General features: G+C 45.9%; 1 protein-coding gene across 1 annotated transcript in view; it reads right to left on the minus strand.

Annotated features, from left to right (window-relative positions):
• The window catches only part of LOC129624826 (guanylate cyclase soluble subunit beta-2-like), a 46064-nt gene extending 34027 nt beyond the window's left edge, over positions 1-12037 (minus strand). Inside the window, 1 exon segment of the mRNA XM_055543115.1 lies at positions 11956-12037. Coding sequence (XP_055399090.1) covers positions 11956-12022 — 67 coding nt within the window. The 5' untranslated portion in view covers positions 12023-12037.
• Between the last annotated feature and the right edge of the window lie 7399 nt (positions 12038-19436).

A 19436-nucleotide genomic window follows, 5' to 3' on the forward strand; every position in this document is an offset into this window, starting at 1 on the left:
AATACAAGCCCCGGCCAGGTGAAATACTAAATTGCACGCATGTCTTTTCCAAAGGTGATGAGCCCCTGGGAAGAGAACTTTTGAAAAGTTCACGGACACATGTGGAATTGTTCCTTCCTCTTTCCTCCTTCCACCCCTCCTTTCCTGCTATTAATAAATCTAGCTTGTTCAAGGTGAGAATAAAACAGCTGTGTTGTGGGCCTCCTAGGCTGAAGCTCTGAGCAGGTGCATCCTGTCACCTGCTGGGAAAACAACCCCAGAGGCCTCCCCATCCTGAGGACCTCTGTCAGGAGGGCTGGCTGTTTGCAAGTTGGGTCTTAAAGTGGTAGTGTGCTTGGGGCTGGTGCACTGGGATGACCCAGAGGGAGGGGATGGGGAGGGAGGTGGGAGGGGGGCTTAGGATGGGGAACACATGTACACCCATGGCAGATTCAAGTCAATGTATGGCAAAAGCACTACAATATTGTAAAGTAGTTAGCCTCCAATTAAAATAAATAAATCTATATATTTATTTTTAAAGTTAAAAAAAAAAGTGGCAGTGGCAGACTTGTGCAGAAACACTGTCTGCTTGGCTCTTAGGTTCTATAAAGGTACAAAAATCCATGAAGTTGCTGTTCCAGTTACTGGTTATTCTGTTTCTGGCCATCCCACTCTGTTCATAGGAAAGGACCTCTGACTGGTTTTCTTGAGCAAGCATCTAGGGTTTGGGTGTGGTCTTTCCCATCCCTGCTGAGCTTGGAGCTTTCTCTAGGATTGTAGTTGAGAATGCTTGTCAAGGAGAAGACAAAGGTCACTTTTCAAAACCAACCCCTGCATTGTGTAGTTAGACAGTTTCCCTTCAGTGAATTTAGGATTCCCCAAGTTTTCTAAGTCATGGGACATCAGGAGTATGTAGGAAATGACAAGACAATGCAAGAAAGAACTAAACACAAGTCGTAGATGCCTTAGCGTATTTTTTGACAGTGTATAGGAGAGTCTAAAACATGCTTAGTATTCTGTCTTCTGTGTAGCAAATAAGAGGCAATAAGGAAATACGCATCTATCTGCTTATTTGTTCAAAGATAAACACCAGAAACTACTGAGATTGGTTCCCTATAGCTGCTGCTGCTGCTGCTAAGTCGCTTCAGTCGTGTCTGACTCTGTGTGACCCCATAGACGGTAGCCCACCAGGCTCCCCCGTCCCTGGGATTCTCCAGGCAAGAACACTGGAGTGGGTTGCCATTTCCTTCTCCAATGCATGAAAGTGAAAAGTGAAAGGGAAGTCGCTCAGTTGTGTCTGACACTCAGCGACCCCATGGACTGCAGCCCTCCAGGCTCCTCCATCCCCAAACTTTTAGGCACCAGGGACCAGTTTCATAGAAGACAATGTTTCTACAGACCAGGAAGGAGGGGGATGATTTCAGGTTTGTTCAAGCACATTTGAAAAGACCCTGATGCTGGGATGGATTGAAGGCAGGAGGAGAAGGGGAAGACAGAGGATGAGATGGTTGGATGGCATCACCAACTCGATGGACATGGGTTTGGGTGGACTCTGGGAGTTGGTGAGGGACAGGGAAGCCTGGCGTGCTGCGGTTCATGGGGTCACAAAGAGTCGGACACGGCTGAGTGACTGAACTGAACGAGCACATTTATTGCACGCTTTGTTTCTGTTACTATTACATCAGCTCCACCTCAGATCATCCGGGATTAGATCCCAGAGGCTGGGGATCCCTGACTTACAGGGTGCTGGGAATGGGTGGAAATAGAACAATTGTTGAGTGTGCGTGCATAGGGAGGGGCACTTCTTGGAGCAAAATTTTTGCACAGTTCTGGTTTGGGGCATCATGTTAATGATTCTTACACTTGAAGAAATAAATAAGGATAGGGAAAACTCTAAGTTGGAATACAAACAGAAACAAATGAACAAAACAGCATTTCAACAGAATAGTTCTGAAGAACCTAATAACCCAGGGGGCAACCAAATAGCCCAGGCAGCAAAAAAATATTGAACTCTGAACATAGGATTTCGACTCTGTCCTTTAGGCTAAAGACAAAACGAACTTTAAATAAATATTGACTATAGTGAGTAGGCTTCCTTCCCACAGCAATGTGAGTCAGCAAATCTGAAATGAGTTTCTGAACGCCCAAGGATTAAACCTATAAGTAAATATGTGGGAAATGATGGGAACCAGGTTTCTCTTTCTATGAGAAAGAAGAGTAGAAGGAAGCCTGTGGTGTAGATTAGTAAAGCTACCTAAGAAGACCACAGAACCCATCCCAGCTTCAGATAGATATAGATAGATAGAGAATTTGAGCATTAGAATAACAAAAATATAAGATTATAGCCTATTAAAAAAAATAAGAGTAAAGAGTTCACACTGGTATAGATAGGGAAAATTCTTCCTGATAGTAGAAATTCAACTAATTAATTAAAAGGAATGATATGCTTAGGAAAAAAAATCACCATTTGACTGCATTATAATGATTGATTCAAATAAGAATCACCAGTGAATACTAAAATTAGGGAAGGGAGAGTTTAAGAAGCAACGTATAGACATAGTCTGAAAGCATCTCTCACAAGATAGTAATTTCAAAGGGGGAAAAATAATTACTTTACAGTGGAGAAAACTGGCAGATTCCATGTAAACCAAGCAATCAAATTAGCACCACTAACGGGACAAATAGGTGTAAGATGTCTCCTATGATGAACTGGGAAGGCCAAAACACAACCCTCTGGTCTTCCTGCCAAGAAAGTGTAGCCTGAACTGAATCACGAGAAGACAGCAGATAATCCTGAGTTGAGGGGCATGCTACAACATAGCCGGCCAAGGGGACTTCCCTGGCAGTCCTGTGGTTAAGATCTTGCCTTCCAGTGTAGGTGTGCCGGTTCAATCCCTGGTCAGGGAACTAACTCCACAATGCCTCGTGGCCAAAAACAGAACAAAAAAAACTCAAAAAACAGAAGCAACATTGTAACAAAATCAAAAAAGACTTTAAAAAAAACAGTCTACATAAAAAAAAAAAATTAAAAAAAAAAAGCTGACTAGAACTTTCTAAAGATGTCAACGTTATAAAACACAAAGACTCAGGGACTGTTCCAAACAAGAGAAAGTCAAAGAAATGTGACAACCAACTTGATCCAGGGTGTTCTTTTGTCCTACAGGACATTACTGGGAAAGCTGGGAAAATCTCAATCAAGTCTGTAGTTTAGACAATAGTACCATAGCAACATTCATTTCCTGAACTGAACTGGTTACATAAGAGCGCTTTTGGAGTAAAGAGACATCATTTTCTTAACATACCAACGATTCAGGAAAAAAATATAGAGAGAAGGATAGAGCCAACGTGGTAAAATGTTAACATTTTGGGAATATGGATGAAGAGTGTACGGCAATTCTTTGTACTATTCTTACAATCCTTCTGTGAGTTTGAAATCACGTCAAAGTAAAAAGGTTTCACTGATTGTCCTGAAAAAACCTTAGGAAATCTAACATCAGAAGACCACAGTTCTCCACCACCAGCTGAGGTACAGCTGGCTCCCGGGTCTCTGGAACATTCAGAATTTTGCTAGGTAGAATCAGGGCATTACGATTATGCCTTAAAATGCCTTTATCTTGTTAGAGATTCATACTGAAATATTTACGGGTACAATTATGGGAAACCTGAGATTTGCTTGAAGATTTTCCAGCAAAAAAAAAAAAAAAAACAACCAGAAATAAGGGTGGAAGAACCACAGAGAAGAAACGAGATTGGCAAAACATGAATACTGATTGAAGCTGGGTGAAGGGAATGTGGGCTTCGGTGTGCAAGTCTCTTGATTTGTGTGTGTAGGTATGAAAAATTCTATTAAAAAGTGTTTTGTTTTTTTTTTTAAATAGAAGGGTTCTTTGATGGCAGGAAAATAACAGTCACTGAGTGTCTGTGCTTGGCTTCCCAGGAGAGAGAGAGCTGTAGGGCCTTCTGGGAAGCTTTTCAGTTGGAATGATGTATAAGCTCAAACTTTCTGACTTAACAAGCTTGGCTCTTCGGCATCACCAGGAAATGTTTACTGCTTGCTGGGCGACAGCTCAAGGGACTGGAAAGAGCGGAGGTAGCTGAGCAGGGCGGGTGTGGGAGGGGACACCTGCTAAGGCCCAGCGGGGCCCCAGAACCGCTGCCACCCGCCCTGGGCCTTCTCTGGCAAAGGGCCCTCTCCAGGCTGCCCTGCCCACAGCCTCTGCCCGCCTCCCGTCACCCAGAAACAAGTGACAAGAGCTGCTCCTCATGGGGACCCCCCCGAGGCACCCAGAAAAGCACATGCTCTTCCACAAGACAGAGAAGGGACTGCCACGCATTTCTGAGATTTTTCCTTTGAAAATGGGTCTTTTCCCCCTCAAAGCTTGTGTATCCAAAGGAATAAGCTTCAGATACCTGGAAAGAACCATTCTTTTAGAGCACTCTTCTTCTCAACAATATTACTTCAACCAGGCATGAGATAACAGATGGGAAAATCTTCTGTGAGGAGGTAGAGGCCTTTAAGAAAGGGAGAAGGGGGCTGCCCTGCTGATCCAGGTGGTTATGACTCCAACGGGTGGGGCACAGGTTTCCATCCCTGGTGGGGGGACTAAGATCTCACATGCCACAAGCCAAAAAATAGAAGGCAAAAAAGAAAAAAAGGAACAGCTCTCCATGTTGGTACCAAAGCTTATAAGGAGGAAAAGTGAAAGTGTTAGTCACTCAATCATGTCCCACTCTTTGCAACCCCATGGACTGTAGCCCACCAGGCTCCTCTGTCCATGGGGATTCTCCAGGCAACAATAGTGGAGTGGGTTGCCATGCCCTCCTCCAGGAGATCTTCCCAACCCAGAGATCAAACTCTAGTCTCCTGCTTTCAGGCAGATCCTTTACTGTCTGAGCCACCAGGGAAGCTCCACAAGGAGGAAACAGATTCTCAGCTGGGGGGGATTGATTCCTGGTATAGCAATATGTTTATCAGGTAGTAGAAAAAAAAAAAAAAAAAAGAACTGGGAAATAGATGCAGGCAGCTCCGGTGGGAGACCATCTACAGCCAAGGTGCCGTGTCGCTCACACCTGGTGTGAGCTGCCTGCTTCCTGGTGAGCTTTGGAGCAGAGAAGTCTGCCCAGCAAGGGGCCCACCGGTTGGGCTCAGGAGGGAGGGGCCTGCTTTGCTAAGTGGAGGGCACTTGGCTCACATGATCGAACTTCATCTTTCGGATAACCACCCGATGTAGGTGTTGTAGGTGCCAGCAATGTTTACCGACGAGGAATTTGCCCCAGGTTACCCTGTTAGGGATGATGCAGCCAGGGAGCGCACCCAGGGCTGACCAGTTCCAAAGACCTTGCCAGGAACGTCCCTGGTGGTCCAGCGGTTAAGACTCGGTGCTCTCAATGCAGGAGCCCGGGTTCCATCCCAGGTCAGGGAACTAGATCCCACATGTCACAACTGAGACCCAGCACAACCAAATAAATAAAAATAAATATTGTTTAAAAAAAAAAAGCAAGCGATCTCGTGCCCACCCAGTCCACTGCTCCTCCCGCCCACGGCTGCAGTGCTGGCCTGGGCATCAGGACACCTGAGTTGTATCTGCATTTTTGGTTGGTCGCACGATCTGGGCTGTTTATTCCACCTGAGAGAGTCACAGTAAAGATCAAATGATAAGGCCTGATTTCAGGACCTTGTAAAATGTTATGTTGTTCCTCTTCTTTTTAAAGAGCTAGGTGCAGAGAAGGCTTGCTGGCACTGGCTGATGGCTGACTGTTGAAATGCGTTTTACTGCTGGTTTCTTAGCGGGCGAAGTCTAGACGGGCACAGCTGTGCCAAATGGCTGTGGTGTGTTGTTTTGAATTTTGTCACTTCAGATCACTAATAACCCACTTACACGCTAAGTAGGCGCTTATTCATACACAGAGCAATTCTTATGCAAGGCTCAACCTGCCATCTGGTGCCTCCCTGAATTATGCTAATTAGAAAGCGCAGAGCTATGCAGTGGCAGAGTGGCCTGGAAAAGTCCCAACAATTGCTTAAAGGTAGAGAAAGGCATTCTGGAGCCCATGTGGAAGGCAAAGTACTAACTAGCACTTCGTAACCGAGCATGCGCTTATCCTTTGTCTAAGGGAAGAGTTTGTCTCAATTGACCAGTGTCTTTTGTTAAACAATGAAATGCCCTTCCTGCAGACTTCTCTCCTCCATCAGGGCCTTGCTCTCTCTGATTTATGGAAGATAGATAGACAGACAGCCAAGACATTCACCCAGATCTATCTGATTCCAAAGGCTTTTCTAAAGACCTAGTACCCACCCAATAGGTGGGTACTATTTATATACACCTATGGTGGGTGTGTGCAAGCACATTCAGTCATGTCTGACTCCTTGTGACCCCATGGGCTCCTCTGTCAATGGAATTTTCCAGGCAAGAATGCTGGAGGGGGTTGCCATTTCCTTCTCCAGGGGATCCAACCTGTGTCTCTTGCATCTCCTGCACTGGCAGGCAGGTTCTTTACCAGCTGACCCACCGGAAGCCCCAATATCTGAATCTATATTGGTATATTGATAACTATACCGATACTGTACAGGAGACAGGAATCAAGACCATCCCCAAGAAAAAGAAATGCAAAAAAGCAAAATGGATGTCTGAGGAGGCCTTACAAATAGCTGTGAAAATAAGGGAAGTGAAAAGCAAAGGAGAAAAGGAAAGATATACCCATTTGAATGCAGAGGTCCAAAGAATAGCAAGGAGAGATAAGAAAGCCTTCCTCAGCGATCAGTGCAAAGAAATAGAGGAAAACAACAGAATGGGAAAGACTAGAGATCTCTTCAAGAAAATTAGAGATGGGAACATTTCATGCAAAGATGGGCTCAATAAAGGACAGAAATGGTATGGACCTAACAGAAGCAGAAGATATTAAGAAGAGGTGGCAAGAATACACAGAACTGTGCAAAAATGATCTTCACAACCCAGATAATCATGATGGTGTGATCACTCACACTCACCTAGAGCCAGACATCCTGGAATGTGAAGTCAAGTGGGCCTTAGAAAGCATCACTATGAACAAAGCTAGTGGAGGTGCTGGAATTCCAGTTGAGCTATTTCAAATCCTGAAAGATGATGCTGTGAAAGTGCTGCACTCAATATGCCAGTAAATTTGGGAAACTTACCAGTGGCCACAGGACTGGAAAAGGTCAGTTTTCATTCCAAACCCAAAGAAAGGCAATGCCAAAGAATGCTCAAACTACCACACAATTGCACTCATCTCACACACTTTACTAAAGTAATGGTCAAAATTCTCTAAGCCAGGCTTCAGCAATACATGAACCATGAACTTCCAGATGTTCAAGCTGGTTTTAGAAAAGGCAGAGGAACCGGAGATCAAATTGCCAACATCCACTGGATCATCGAAAAAGCAAGAGAGTTCCAGAAAAACATCTATTTCTGCTTTATTGACTATGCCAAAGCTTTTGTGTGGATCACAATAAACTGTAGAAAATTCTTCAAGAGATGGGAATACCAGACCACCTGACCTGCCTCATGAAAAACCTGTATGCAAGTCAGGAAGCAACAGTTAGAACTGGACATGGAACAACAGACTGGTTCCAAATAGGAAAAGGAGTATGTTAAGGCTGTATATTGTCACTCTGCTTATTTAACTTATATGCAGAGTAAATCATGAGAAATACTGGGCTGGAGGAAGCACAAGCTGGAATCAAGATTGCCGGGAGAAATATCAATAACGTCAGATATGCAGATGACACCACCCTTATGGCAGAAAGTGAAGAAGAACTAAAGAGCCTCTTGATGAAAGTGAAAGAGGAGAGTGAAAAATTTGGCTTAAATCTCAACATTCAGAAAATTAAGATCATGTCATCCGGTCCCATCACTTCATGGCAAATATGTGGGGAAACAGTGGGAACAGTGGCTGAGTTTATTTTAGGGGGCTCCAAAATCATTGCAGATGGTGATTGCAGCCATGAAATTAAAAAACGCTTACTCCTGGGAAGGAAAGTTATGACCAACCTAGACAGCATATTAAAAAGCAGAGACATTACTTTGCCAACAAAGGTCCATCTAGTCAAGGCTATGGTTTTTCCAGTAGTCATGTATGGATGTGCGAGTTGGACTACAAAGAAAGCTGAGCACCAAAGAATTGATGCTTTTGAACTGTGGTGTTGGAGAAGACTCTTGAGAGTCCCTTGGACTACAAGGAGATCCAACCAGTCCATCCCAAAGGAGATCAGTCCTGGGTGTTCTTTGGAAGGAATGATGCTAAAGCTGAAACTCCAGTACTTTGGCCACCTCATGCGAAGAGTTGACTCATTGGAAAAGACTGATGCTGGGAAAGATTGAAGGCAGGAGGAGAAGGGGATGACAGAGGATGAGATGGTTGGATGGCATCACTGACTCGATGGACATGGGTTTGGGTGAACTCCGGGAGTTGGTGATGGACAGGGAGGCCTGGCATGCTGCGTTTCATGGGGTCACAAAGAGTCGGACACAACTGAACAACTAAACTGAGAACTGGAACAGATATATATATATATCTATCTATACCTATAGATCAATAAATAGATGTGAAGAGATAGAAGCCACACAGTCCATGCTTCCCAGGGTCATCCTGATTCCAAGTCTCATGCATGTGCTTACTCAATTTTGAATCCCAACTTTTTATTTGAAAAATGCACTCATCATACCTATACACCCTTTCAGGGATAGGCCGACAGATGTTACTGTGATAAAGAAGAGGAAAATACCCTTCTGATTTTCAAAGCTAGACACAGAGAAATCACAGCACTAGACTTTGGCCTTTGGTAGGAAGGCAACGTGAGTCAGCCTACACGTTGGTCTATACACTTGTTGCTGCCTCTAAACGTGTTGGCTGGTTTGGAAGTGTGAGTGCACTGGGGCAGGCCTGTGATGGGATCTCTCTGCTAAAAGTACTGCTATACCACAGTGGCATCCACAACCATACACAGTCACCAAAACAGCCTGGGTGTGATGTTAGAGGTATGTAGTAGTTCTTTCTGGACACATAAATACTAATTAGAATTCCTGTACTGGTCTGCTAGGACTGCCTCAGCAACGTACTGTAGCCGTTTTAGAGCTGTGCTCAGTTCTGGAGGTTAGAAATTCAAAATCAAGGTGTCAGTATGGCAGGTCCTAGTGAGAGCTCTCCTCCTGGCTTATCCCTCTCTACATTATGTGTGTGTGTGGTGGGAAAAGACAGAGACAGACAGACAGGCAAGAGACAGAAAACAAAGCTCTTCAGTGTCTCTTCCTATCAGGGCATTAATCCCATCATAAGGATCCCACCCTCATAACCTCATCTAAATTATCTCCCCAAAGGCCCCCTCTCCAAGTCCATCCCATGGGGGTTTGGATTTCAACATAGGAACTTGAGAGTGGACACAATTCTGTCCACAGAAGTTCTCAATTTAAAAGAGATTTTCAAAATCTTGAAAAATACCTGTTTCTTACAGCTCCACTCTCCAGATCATGAGATGACCAAACTTTCCCTGGAAAGGGCAAAGAGTCAATAGTTTCTGTTTTGCAGGTCATGTGGTCTGTGGGGTAGTACGTGTTTGAATAAGAGGGGATCTACCTGTGAGCTTTGATATTTAACATCGTAAGTGAAAGTGAAGGTTGCTCAGTGTGTCTGACTCTTTGCAACCCCGTGGACTATACAGTCCATGGAATTCTCCAGACCAGAATCCTGGAGTGGGTAGCCTTTCCCTTCTCCAGGGGATCGTCCCAACCCAGGGATTGAACCCAGGTCTCCCATATTGCAGGTGGATTCTTTACCAGCTGAACCACAAGGCAAGCCCAAGAATACTGGAGTGGGTAGCCTATCCCTTCTACATCTCTACATCTTCTCTAACATCGTAAACGCATATGTAAAAGAACTAAGAAGTCATGGTTAAAGAGATAACCCCCCCAGCCCCCGCCCCAGATCTCTTGGGCAGGTGTGCTAAACAAGAAGACGGAGAGGCAGTACCCAGGGCGGGCCTGCAGCTGTTCAGGAGCGGAGATGAATCTGGCAGCCGAATCTCCGGGCTCCCAGCCCAGGGGGCGGCCCAGAGCCCTGTAAAGAGCCCTCACCCTGGGGTCAGACTCCCGCAGGAAATCCTCGCCCCACCTGCCTCTCGACAGCCCAAGCCCCACACAAACCTCCGCCGCACCCCCGAGATCAGCTGCATGATGACAGAGGGTTCTGGGAGCCCGCCCCCCGCAACAGGCAGGACAGGGTAGGAGTTGGGTGTGGACCAGGAGGTACTGGGCCAGCTTTTCTCTAGGAAGTCTCCCTGTGAGCCCCTTTAGAAAGGGGAGTGGGTGGGGGGTCGCTCAACTGTGACCAGCAGGAAGCTGCAGGAGCCCTGCCTGCTGGCCGCCCGCGTCCTCTGTCACAGGGTCACTGCCCAGGGAGGTGGGGCACTGGCTTGGGAAGCTGTCTGGAGATGGTGCTCCCTGGAGCCCAAATTCAAGGAGCCTAAGGATCAACCGCACAGTTTACTCCCTGCACCTTATTTTCAGCCTCAGAAACAACCTTACCGAGTTCTATCAGGAAGTGCAGGTGACAAGTGACTAGGAGCTAACAGACATCTGGCTGGACTAGTTGGTGCCCCAAATTCCTCCTTCTTCCCATCACCATCGTCCCCTGAGTTCTCACTGGCACCCCTGGCCCCTGCTTGGCTCAGACAAACAGCCTGATGAATCAGAGGCAGCAGCCCCTTGGCTGGGGCGGGTCTGCTCATCATACACGTCAGCTCCCTAAACCTCAATGGGTCCCCTTCAGGCTCTGCAGACACTCCTGGCTTCTCCCAGGTGCGATGCCCAGAAGGGTTTTCTGCATCCAGGAGTTGACCAGGGACAGGAGAAGGGACGCAGATGTCAATCACATTGCTATGCGAAAATCCAGGGGAAAGGCTTCTTTTCTACTGGGTCCAGGTGCGTGAGGTTAGGGCTGGCACATTTGTTTGTTTTCTTTTTTTTGATCAGAGAATTCTTCTGAGATTCAAAGGAAGGGGAAATAAACACAGCACCTCATCTGACACAGGCACTTTACACATTCCTGTCGCATTCTAGAGCAGCCCCTTGTCCCTGCGGGTTGAGTGGCTGCCCTGGTGTGTTCCTGAGCATACCTACTGGGCTGGTTGTGCTGATGTTCAGTTCAGTCACTCAGTTGTGTCCAACTCTTTTTGACCCCATGGACTGCAGCATGCCAGGCCTCCTTGTCCATCACTAACTCCTGGAGCTTACTCAGACTCATGTCCATTGAGTCGGTGATGCCATCCAACCATCTCATCCTCTATCATCCCCTTCTTCTCCCGCCATCAATCTTTCCTAGCATCAGGGCCTTTTCAAATGAGTCAGTTCTTTCTATCAGGTGGCCAAAGTATTTGGAGTTTCAGCTTCAGCATCAGTCCTTCCTGGCCTTAATCTATAACCGTCTCAGAAAGAGGTCCCCAGGATGGTAGATCTGTTGGCTGGGCCCTCAGGGATATCGTGAAACCAGCTAGAAACCACATTCCTGCCTCCTGACCCTCTGGGGGTTGCATGGGAACAGGCCTGAAGGCCCTGAGCTCCTGCCTCACCCACATTTCCAACACACCTGCCCCAGGGTCTTAGGTGCCAGGCGACGATCGTGACGCCATGTCCACCTGCAATAATTCCTAAATGTCCCCAGCATGACCCAAAGCTATGTTGCCTGTGAGGAATGGGTAAGGGAAATTTAACTTGGACTGAAAGAAGGGTGTTATCAAAGAGGCTGGAAGTGCTGGAGGGCTTCCTCGCCTCCCTGCTGGCAAGGCCCCTAGAGCTCCGGCCAGAGAAGCCACCTGCCCCTCCTTCCTCTCCAGGCCCTGGCTCACTGTATGCTCCAAGCAGGGGAGAAGGAAGGAGAAAGGAAAGGAGGGTGGACTGGGTTGAACAGTGTCCCCATCAAAATCTAGGTCCACTGGAAAGCAAAGAAGGCCCTATTTGGACTTACCGAGAACCTTGCAGGCCTCTTGAATGAGCTTAATGGTGATGACATCATCATACACCGTGTAAGTCATGAAGGCGTCTTGCACATCTGCAGAAGCTCTGAAAGATAAATCACAGCGCCATGGAAACCCAGCAACTGGAGTTCTGCCCCAGAAATACATCCATCGACCTGGCAAGATACAGCAAGAACATTCGTGATTGTAAGGAATGGGAAGCATTGGTGTGTTTGTGTCTCAGCTCTCCAATGACACTTTCCCTGGGCCCTGGTCTGAGCCAAAAGCTCCCTTCTCGAGTAGAAGGTAGCTCCCTTCTACTCCCAGTAGATGATGTGTTTCCCCAACTTCTGTCAAGAACATTGGTCTTACCCTCTGGCCTGGGCTGCTAGATCATGACTTATGGTGAACTATCTTTACGTGCTCAGGCTCAATCACTTCAGTCATGTCCACCTCTTCGCAATCCCATGGACTGAAGCCCATGAGGCTTCTCTGTCCATGGAATTCTCCACGCAAGAATACTGGTGTGGGTTGCTATGCTCTCCACCATGGGATGTTCCCAACCGAGGGATTGAACCTGTGTCTCCTGCGTCTCCTGCATTGCAGGTGGATTCTTTACTGCTAGCCATGGAGCAAGCCCAAGCACCTGCAAACGGCACTGTCTTGGCACGTGTTAAGAACCTAGTACATGGTAGTGAACTTGGAACTCAGTGGCCATGGTCTTCTGAAACAGGTAGAGCAGCTGCTTCAGAATCTCCCAGTTTTGCAATGTACTTGGCTGGGTTGTAGGAGTTACTGCTCGACTTTGGTTTTGTAACATCTGACCAGATCTGGTGAAGAGAGACGGAACCTGGGAGTCAGAAAGCCGACATTCTTGGCTTGGCTCTTGTGTGGATCGCTAAGGTGTAGTTAGCAATTCAGTTAACGTAGGGGGAAGGAGGCAGGTCAGGGAATGCTTCCCTGAGAAAGGGAGGTTTCATTAAAACTGAGGAATGGGTAGGCAAAGAGGAGCACTCTGGACAGAGAGTTTATGCTTTGAGGCAGCAGAGAGCATCTTGAAGACTGGGGTGAGTACAGAACATTTGAAGTTATCCCAGAACACATCACAGAATATTGGAATCGGGAGAGGTGAGAAATTTCCTAATTGTCGAATTTCCCACCCTACACAACTCAGTTTCCTCTTAACAAGAAGCTCACTGCTCTGCAAGCAATACATTGTGTTCAGAGACTGCTATCTCTGATAGCAGGTTCTTTCTTAGGTTGAGCTAAGACCTACGTCTGAGCCTCATTTTGTTGAGCATCTGCTTTTGGATAGAGATTATTTCTAATCACCCCTTGTCCTACTGCGGAAACTGATGCTCAGAGAGGTCAGTGTCTCGCTGGCATCAGCCAGTTGACAAATGAAGGATCTGGGCTCTGAAGCCCACAGAGCCCTGCATTTTGTTGTTCCCTGCATATGCCTCCTGCATAGTTCTGCCCTTTGGGGAAAGGCAGACTGGGCTAGTCCCACCTCCATATCCCAAGCCTTCTGTATTTGAAGATCCTTTCTCACTTCTAAATCTTCCAGTTTTTCCTGGGCTGAACCCTCCTTTCTCTTTCTAAAACTCACCTTCCTCACTGCAAAATGGAATAACGATCCTTGTCCCACATTTCTGGCGGGAGTATGTGAAAGTGAAAGTCGCTCAGTCGTGTCCGACTCTTTGCAACCCCAGGGACTAGTCCATGGAATTCTCCAGGCCAGAATACTGGAGTGGGTAGCCTTTCCCTTCTCCAGGGGATCTTCCCAACCCAGGGATTGAACCCAGGTCTCCTGCATTGCAGGGGGATTCTTTACTAGCTGCCCACGAGGGAAGCCCCGCGGGAGTATGGATGAGGATAAAATAGGATGAGCAAAGGGAAAAGCCTGGGGGCAATGAGAAGCAGCCTCTCCTGTCGCCAGCAGGAGCTGTGACAGTACTGAGAACACAGAGGTGGTCTGGGACATGGTGGCGGTGGGCGGGAGGGGGCGGCCACTGCAGCGGGGAGGCAGGAAACCTGCCAGGCCCACCCCGACACAAACGAGCTCTGAGGGAAAATCACTTCCTCCCTCTAGGCCTCCGTTTCCTTATCTGTAAAGGTGGTGGTGGGTGAAATCAGTGTTCCTCCGCCTTCTTCTCAATCCACGCTCCTCTGCCTCATACACACACTCATCAGAGATTCTGAGACAGCCCGCGGGGCCCTGTCCCCACGGTTGCTCATCACTGAACCAGAAGCTCCCAGTCTCCCTCTGTTGGTGTATTTTCCCTCTTGGGTCCATGTCGGCACAGGGGTCGCTGAGCATCAGTGGATCCAGCTCTTCCAAGAAGCTGCATAAGGGCCCCCCAGGGCAGATGGGGGTCTGAGCCACCACCTCTCCCTTAAGTGGGGTGCTCTCTGCCGTATGGCCATCACCCTCCATCCCTGCCTGAGTCTGCCAGCCTCTTCTTTCCTGTAGGCTGAGCTCACGGTGTCAAAGGTGGATGTGGTTTGTGCATATGTTGCATGTTTGTGGAATGCCAGACATGCCCAGACTGAGAGGGTTATTCGGAGAGTGTCAGCCTTGTTTATTGATCCCAGAATCTTGCATCTAACACCTCCCCAGAGTCAGTGCACATCAGCATACAGTCATTCGAACCGCTTTAGTGAAACAGTATGTTCCCCAAGAATTAAAAAAATAACTAATCGATATCTTGCCAATGAGATGGCAAAGCCTCTGGTAAGAAGAAGAAAAGAAGAGAAAAATGGCCATCAGAAAACATGCTGATGAGATTGGGGGTTGGAAACATCAATGAAGTAAGAGGTAGATGATCCCAGCTCAAAAAAATGCCAAGCATGTAGGTGGCCACACGGACACATATTCAGGAGTTTCGACAAGTCAGTATTTACCTAAAACAGTCAGCCATTAAGTGTATGTTTCTCTTTAGTTGGTTCCACCTAGTGACACCCAAAACATCTGGGCAGGAGACTAGGGCTAGGTCACCTTTTCCACAATAGCTTGGGGAGCAAAATAAGCATACAGATTCCTGGGCCCTGGAGGTGGGGTCTGGAAATTAATATTTTTTTAACCACTTGTCTCCAATGACTCTCCAGTCTTGGACACCACTGCTCAGTAACACTTTCTAGGATTCAACCTGGCAAGGCAAAGAATTACAAGTTATAGATCTTACGTTGTCCGACATGACTAAACTGATGTAATGGTTTCTAAGAGTTCAGAGTGAGCTGTAAAGCCCACAGGAAAAATAAATAGCACTTTGTAGCAAGTTTCAAGCCAAGAAAATGGGATTGGTTCTAAAGCCTGGGAAACCGTTCCTTCAAGAGTTCCCTTATGGCAGGTGGGGAATTCTTATACCAGATTTGAGTGTCACCAAGTGACCCAAGGGCTTCCCTGTGGCTCAGATGGTAAAGAATCTGTCTGCGATGCAGGAGATTTAGGTTTGATCCCTGGATTGGGAAGATCCCCTGGAGAAGGCAATGCTACACATTCCACTATTCTTGCTTGGAGAATTCCATGGACAGAGGAGCCTAAAAGTCAAACATGATTCACTGAGAAAGACTCTCTTGCTTCAACTCTGATGCTCTCAAGCTGTATTCCAAGGAACCCCTGTGGGTCCCTAAGATGCTTTAAGGGGCCCATGAAGTCAAAACCACTTTCATAATAAAATGAAGATGTTATTTGCCCTTGTCACTGGTTGGTATTTGTGATGATGGTGCAAAAGCATTGGTGGATAAACTGTTGGTGCCTTAGTTTGAATAATAGTGGTATCAGTCTGAACTAAATGGTCACTGTATTCTTCACTGCTGTATATTCATGGTTTAAGAAAGAAAAAAAAAAAAGGCCAGCTTCACTTCAGATTGTTCTTTGTGATGCAGTAAAAAATGTCAGCTTTATTAAATCTTGGCCCTGAGTCTACCTGTTCTGAACCTTCTTCATGACACGGTGGGACGCACACGCATGCAGAAAGCACTTTGCTGTATACAGAAGTGTAGGGGGCACCTCAGGGAAAAGTACATCTATGACTGCTTTTGTGAGATGAATTAGCCACTTTTTTCATAGGACATCATTTCTACTTGAAAGAACCACTGACAGACAGATAACGATTACTCAGACTTGGATATTTGGCAGACATTTTCTTAAAAAAAAAAAAAAAAAAGAAAGAACAAAGTTAGCTTGTCATTTCAAGGGAAGTAACTGACAGAATTTGTTGCTAATGATCAAACTCAAGCTTTCAAGTGAAAATTGGAATTTTGGAAAACTTGCATCTGCTACTGTGAGCTCATTAGCTCCCCAATTCTAAGAGGCTCTGGTGGGATTGTGGTGATATTGACAAATGTGATTTTGATATTGTATAATGTACTGTATCATGTCAACATTCATAAGATCTGCATAACTCAGGGAGCTAGTATTTTTCGAATGACTAGTGCATGACAGCTCAAAATGATGGTAAAAGATTTATTTCAAAGGGTAGCACAGGCCACGGAACTTTCACTTAATGGACTATGGAAAAGGTCATTGGTGTTTGGTTTCAAGGTCACTGAAACCAAAGTCATTGGTTTCACACTCAATATTGTAACTGTGGGCTTCTGAGGTGGTGCAGTGGTAAAGAAGCCTCCTGCCAATGCAGGAGACACAAGAGACGTGGGTTCCATCCCTGGGTTGGGACGATCTCCTGCAGGAGGGCATGGCAACCCACTCCAGTATTCTTGCCTGGAGAATCCCATGGACAGAGGAGCCTGGCGGGCTACAGTCCATGGGGTCACAAAGAGCGCACATGCACACAGATTGTAACTGATCTTTGAGAGACAACCACTGGTGGAGCTTTGGTGAGGTTTAAATGAATGTCCACAATTATCTAAAAAGAGTATTGAAGTACTTCCTCCTATGTTTTCTTCACATCGCTCAACCAAAACCTCAGATCACAACAGACAGGGTGCAGAGGAGAACATTCAACTGTCTTTCAGCAATTCATACATGAAAGCGATTGCAAAAATCTAAAAAGAGGGACACTTCACTCTTTTTTCTTTGAATAATGCAGTTATTTTTCATAACCATAAATGTTATTTGTGCTGACATGTAATAAGCTTATTATTACATTATTAATTTAAGTAAATTAAAATTAATTTGCTATTAATTTTAGATGAATTTATAAGCAGCCATTAGTTTCTTAGTTTAAATTTCCAATATGGCAAATACTAATAAGTAAACAAAATTTCTTGGGGTTTTCAATTGTTTTTAAGAGCAAAAAGTTTACCTAACCCACTGTATAATACATGGAACTCTGCTCAGTGTTATGTGGCAGCCTGGATGGAAGGGGAGTTGGGTGGGGGGGGAATGGATACATGTATATGTATGTCTGAGAACCCTGTACTTTTATAGTACTTAACACAATCTGAAAGATTTTCATTTCACTTATTTTTTATTTACTTGTTTATAGCCTGCCACCCCAGCCTGGAACACACATTCCCAGAGAACAGAGCCCTCAAATGTTTCCCTCATCACCATTCCCAAGGCTGGGAATTCTGGCTGGCACGTACTAAGGACCAAATGAATATTGTTGAGTAAATAAACGTGCCCAAGTCAAACAGCTAGTAAACGATCTAGGCAAAAAGTAAAAGTTTATATGACTCCAGGGATCTTACTCTTCTTAATCTATTAGTTGCTTCTCACTGTTAAGTCTTGATAAAGGTTTTAGCCAGGAGGTTATGAAAGAGTGGTTCATAATTAGAAATCTATAAATCTAGGGTATATGAGAGAGCAATAAACAACGGAGACAAAGGAGGGGAAACATCTGTTTCTGATTATTTCGTACAAAGTAAAATTTATGTCGTAAAGTCTGGAGACATACTTCATTTTACCTGACCATTGCTTCTTAAAATTTGTCTAGGAATTGATGGGGTTTTCTTTTTTGGCTAAAATTCTATTTTAAAAGCACCAGGGAACTTGTTATTTAAATGTAGCCTGAAGGAGATCTTTGCACACAAATAATCTTGCCTTAATTTGCACTTGATGAGTTGAGTTTTCTGTACTACAGTTTTTTTTTTTTTTAATGAGTTATAATATGCAATTTTTGTTGGGGGCTGAGCTTGTTAGATAGACTTTTTGCTTTTGGTTTAAAGATGCCTTTCCAATGCGATCACATAGGTGTCTAGTGCTCAAACACATCCTTTGAGACTTCAAGATTAAAGAGGTGAAATCTAGCAACACAAACTCGGGATACGGCCCCACCTAGTTCTCCGTCCCTGGACACATTCCTCTGATTGCCTGGCATCTTTCCCCACCGCTTGTTCAAATATCTCAGTCACCTTGTCTTCCTGTGGATACCAGGGCACCCTGCTTGTTTGGGATGCTGTGAGGAGTGCCCTTCTGGTACAGGAAGAGAAAATTTACCATTTACAGTGAGGTCACACCAAAGGTGGAAACTGGGAAAAGCTTCTTGTATAGCATCTACTTGGTATACATATGGGAAGCTGGTTTTTTCCCCTCTAGATTTACAGAGATACGTTGAATATCTCAACCAATCAAAGTCCTGATATTTAATACCTGGTCATGCTATATCTGTTCCGTACATAAGGGAAGGCAAGAGGCATTCCATAGGGGCTTCCCTGATGGCTCAGTGGTAAAGAATCCACCTGCCAATGCAGGAGACATGGGTTCAATCCCTGATCTGGGCAGATTCCACATGCCTCAGAGCAACTAAGCCTGAGCTCCACAGCTATTGAGCCTGTGCTCTGAAGCCCGTGAGCCCTAGAGCCCAGGCTCTTACAAGAAAAGCCACCGCAATGAGAAGCCTTAACACCGCAACTAGAGAGCAGCCCCTACTTGCTGCAACTAGAGAAAAGCCCGTGCAACAAAGACCACCCAGCACAGGCAAAAATAAATAATTAACAAATAAAAACAGGCCTTCTCTAAGTAACACCACTCAGCTGCCTGTCACAGGCAGATAATACCTTGCTGTTTTATCTCCACTGATGTCTAACTGCTCCGGCTATTCCTGGTTATTTTCAGTTATTTCCAGAACCCTGCCCACTCTCCTAGTCAGGATAGATTCTTCTGGACCAACCAGTTGAACGAAGGTTCAGATGGTACAAGGTTCACTGTCAAAAATCGATCAACAAAAGCTTGTCCTTCCCTCTCTGTCCCGGGCTGGTCGTCGGCGAGTATGGGGGTCCTTCAGGCAGGTCTGGACAACGGGTGTCGGGGAGATCAGTCTGGAGACAGAAGCAGAGGCAACGCCATCCGCCAAATGATGCTCGTTTTAGGAGCCAGGTTTCCTCTGCGCAGAGCAGACACCCTAGAAAAACGTCTGCCTCTTCCAGATGGAAGGCAGCGGCAAAGTGGCGCCTGTGAATGCCAGATATAACCTGACCCCAGCGCAGCACCTGGATTCTGGAGGGGCAATCACACCTCCTGGGCACCTATTATGTACTTTGGGGTATTAGGAGATCCTAGAAGACAGGGTCTTCACCTTTTATCATG

This window comes from Bubalus kerabau, chromosome 12, assembly GCF_029407905.1.
Source record: "Bubalus kerabau isolate K-KA32 ecotype Philippines breed swamp buffalo chromosome 12, PCC_UOA_SB_1v2, whole genome shotgun sequence".
Lineage (NCBI taxonomy): Eukaryota > Metazoa > Chordata > Mammalia > Artiodactyla > Bovidae > Bubalus > Bubalus kerabau.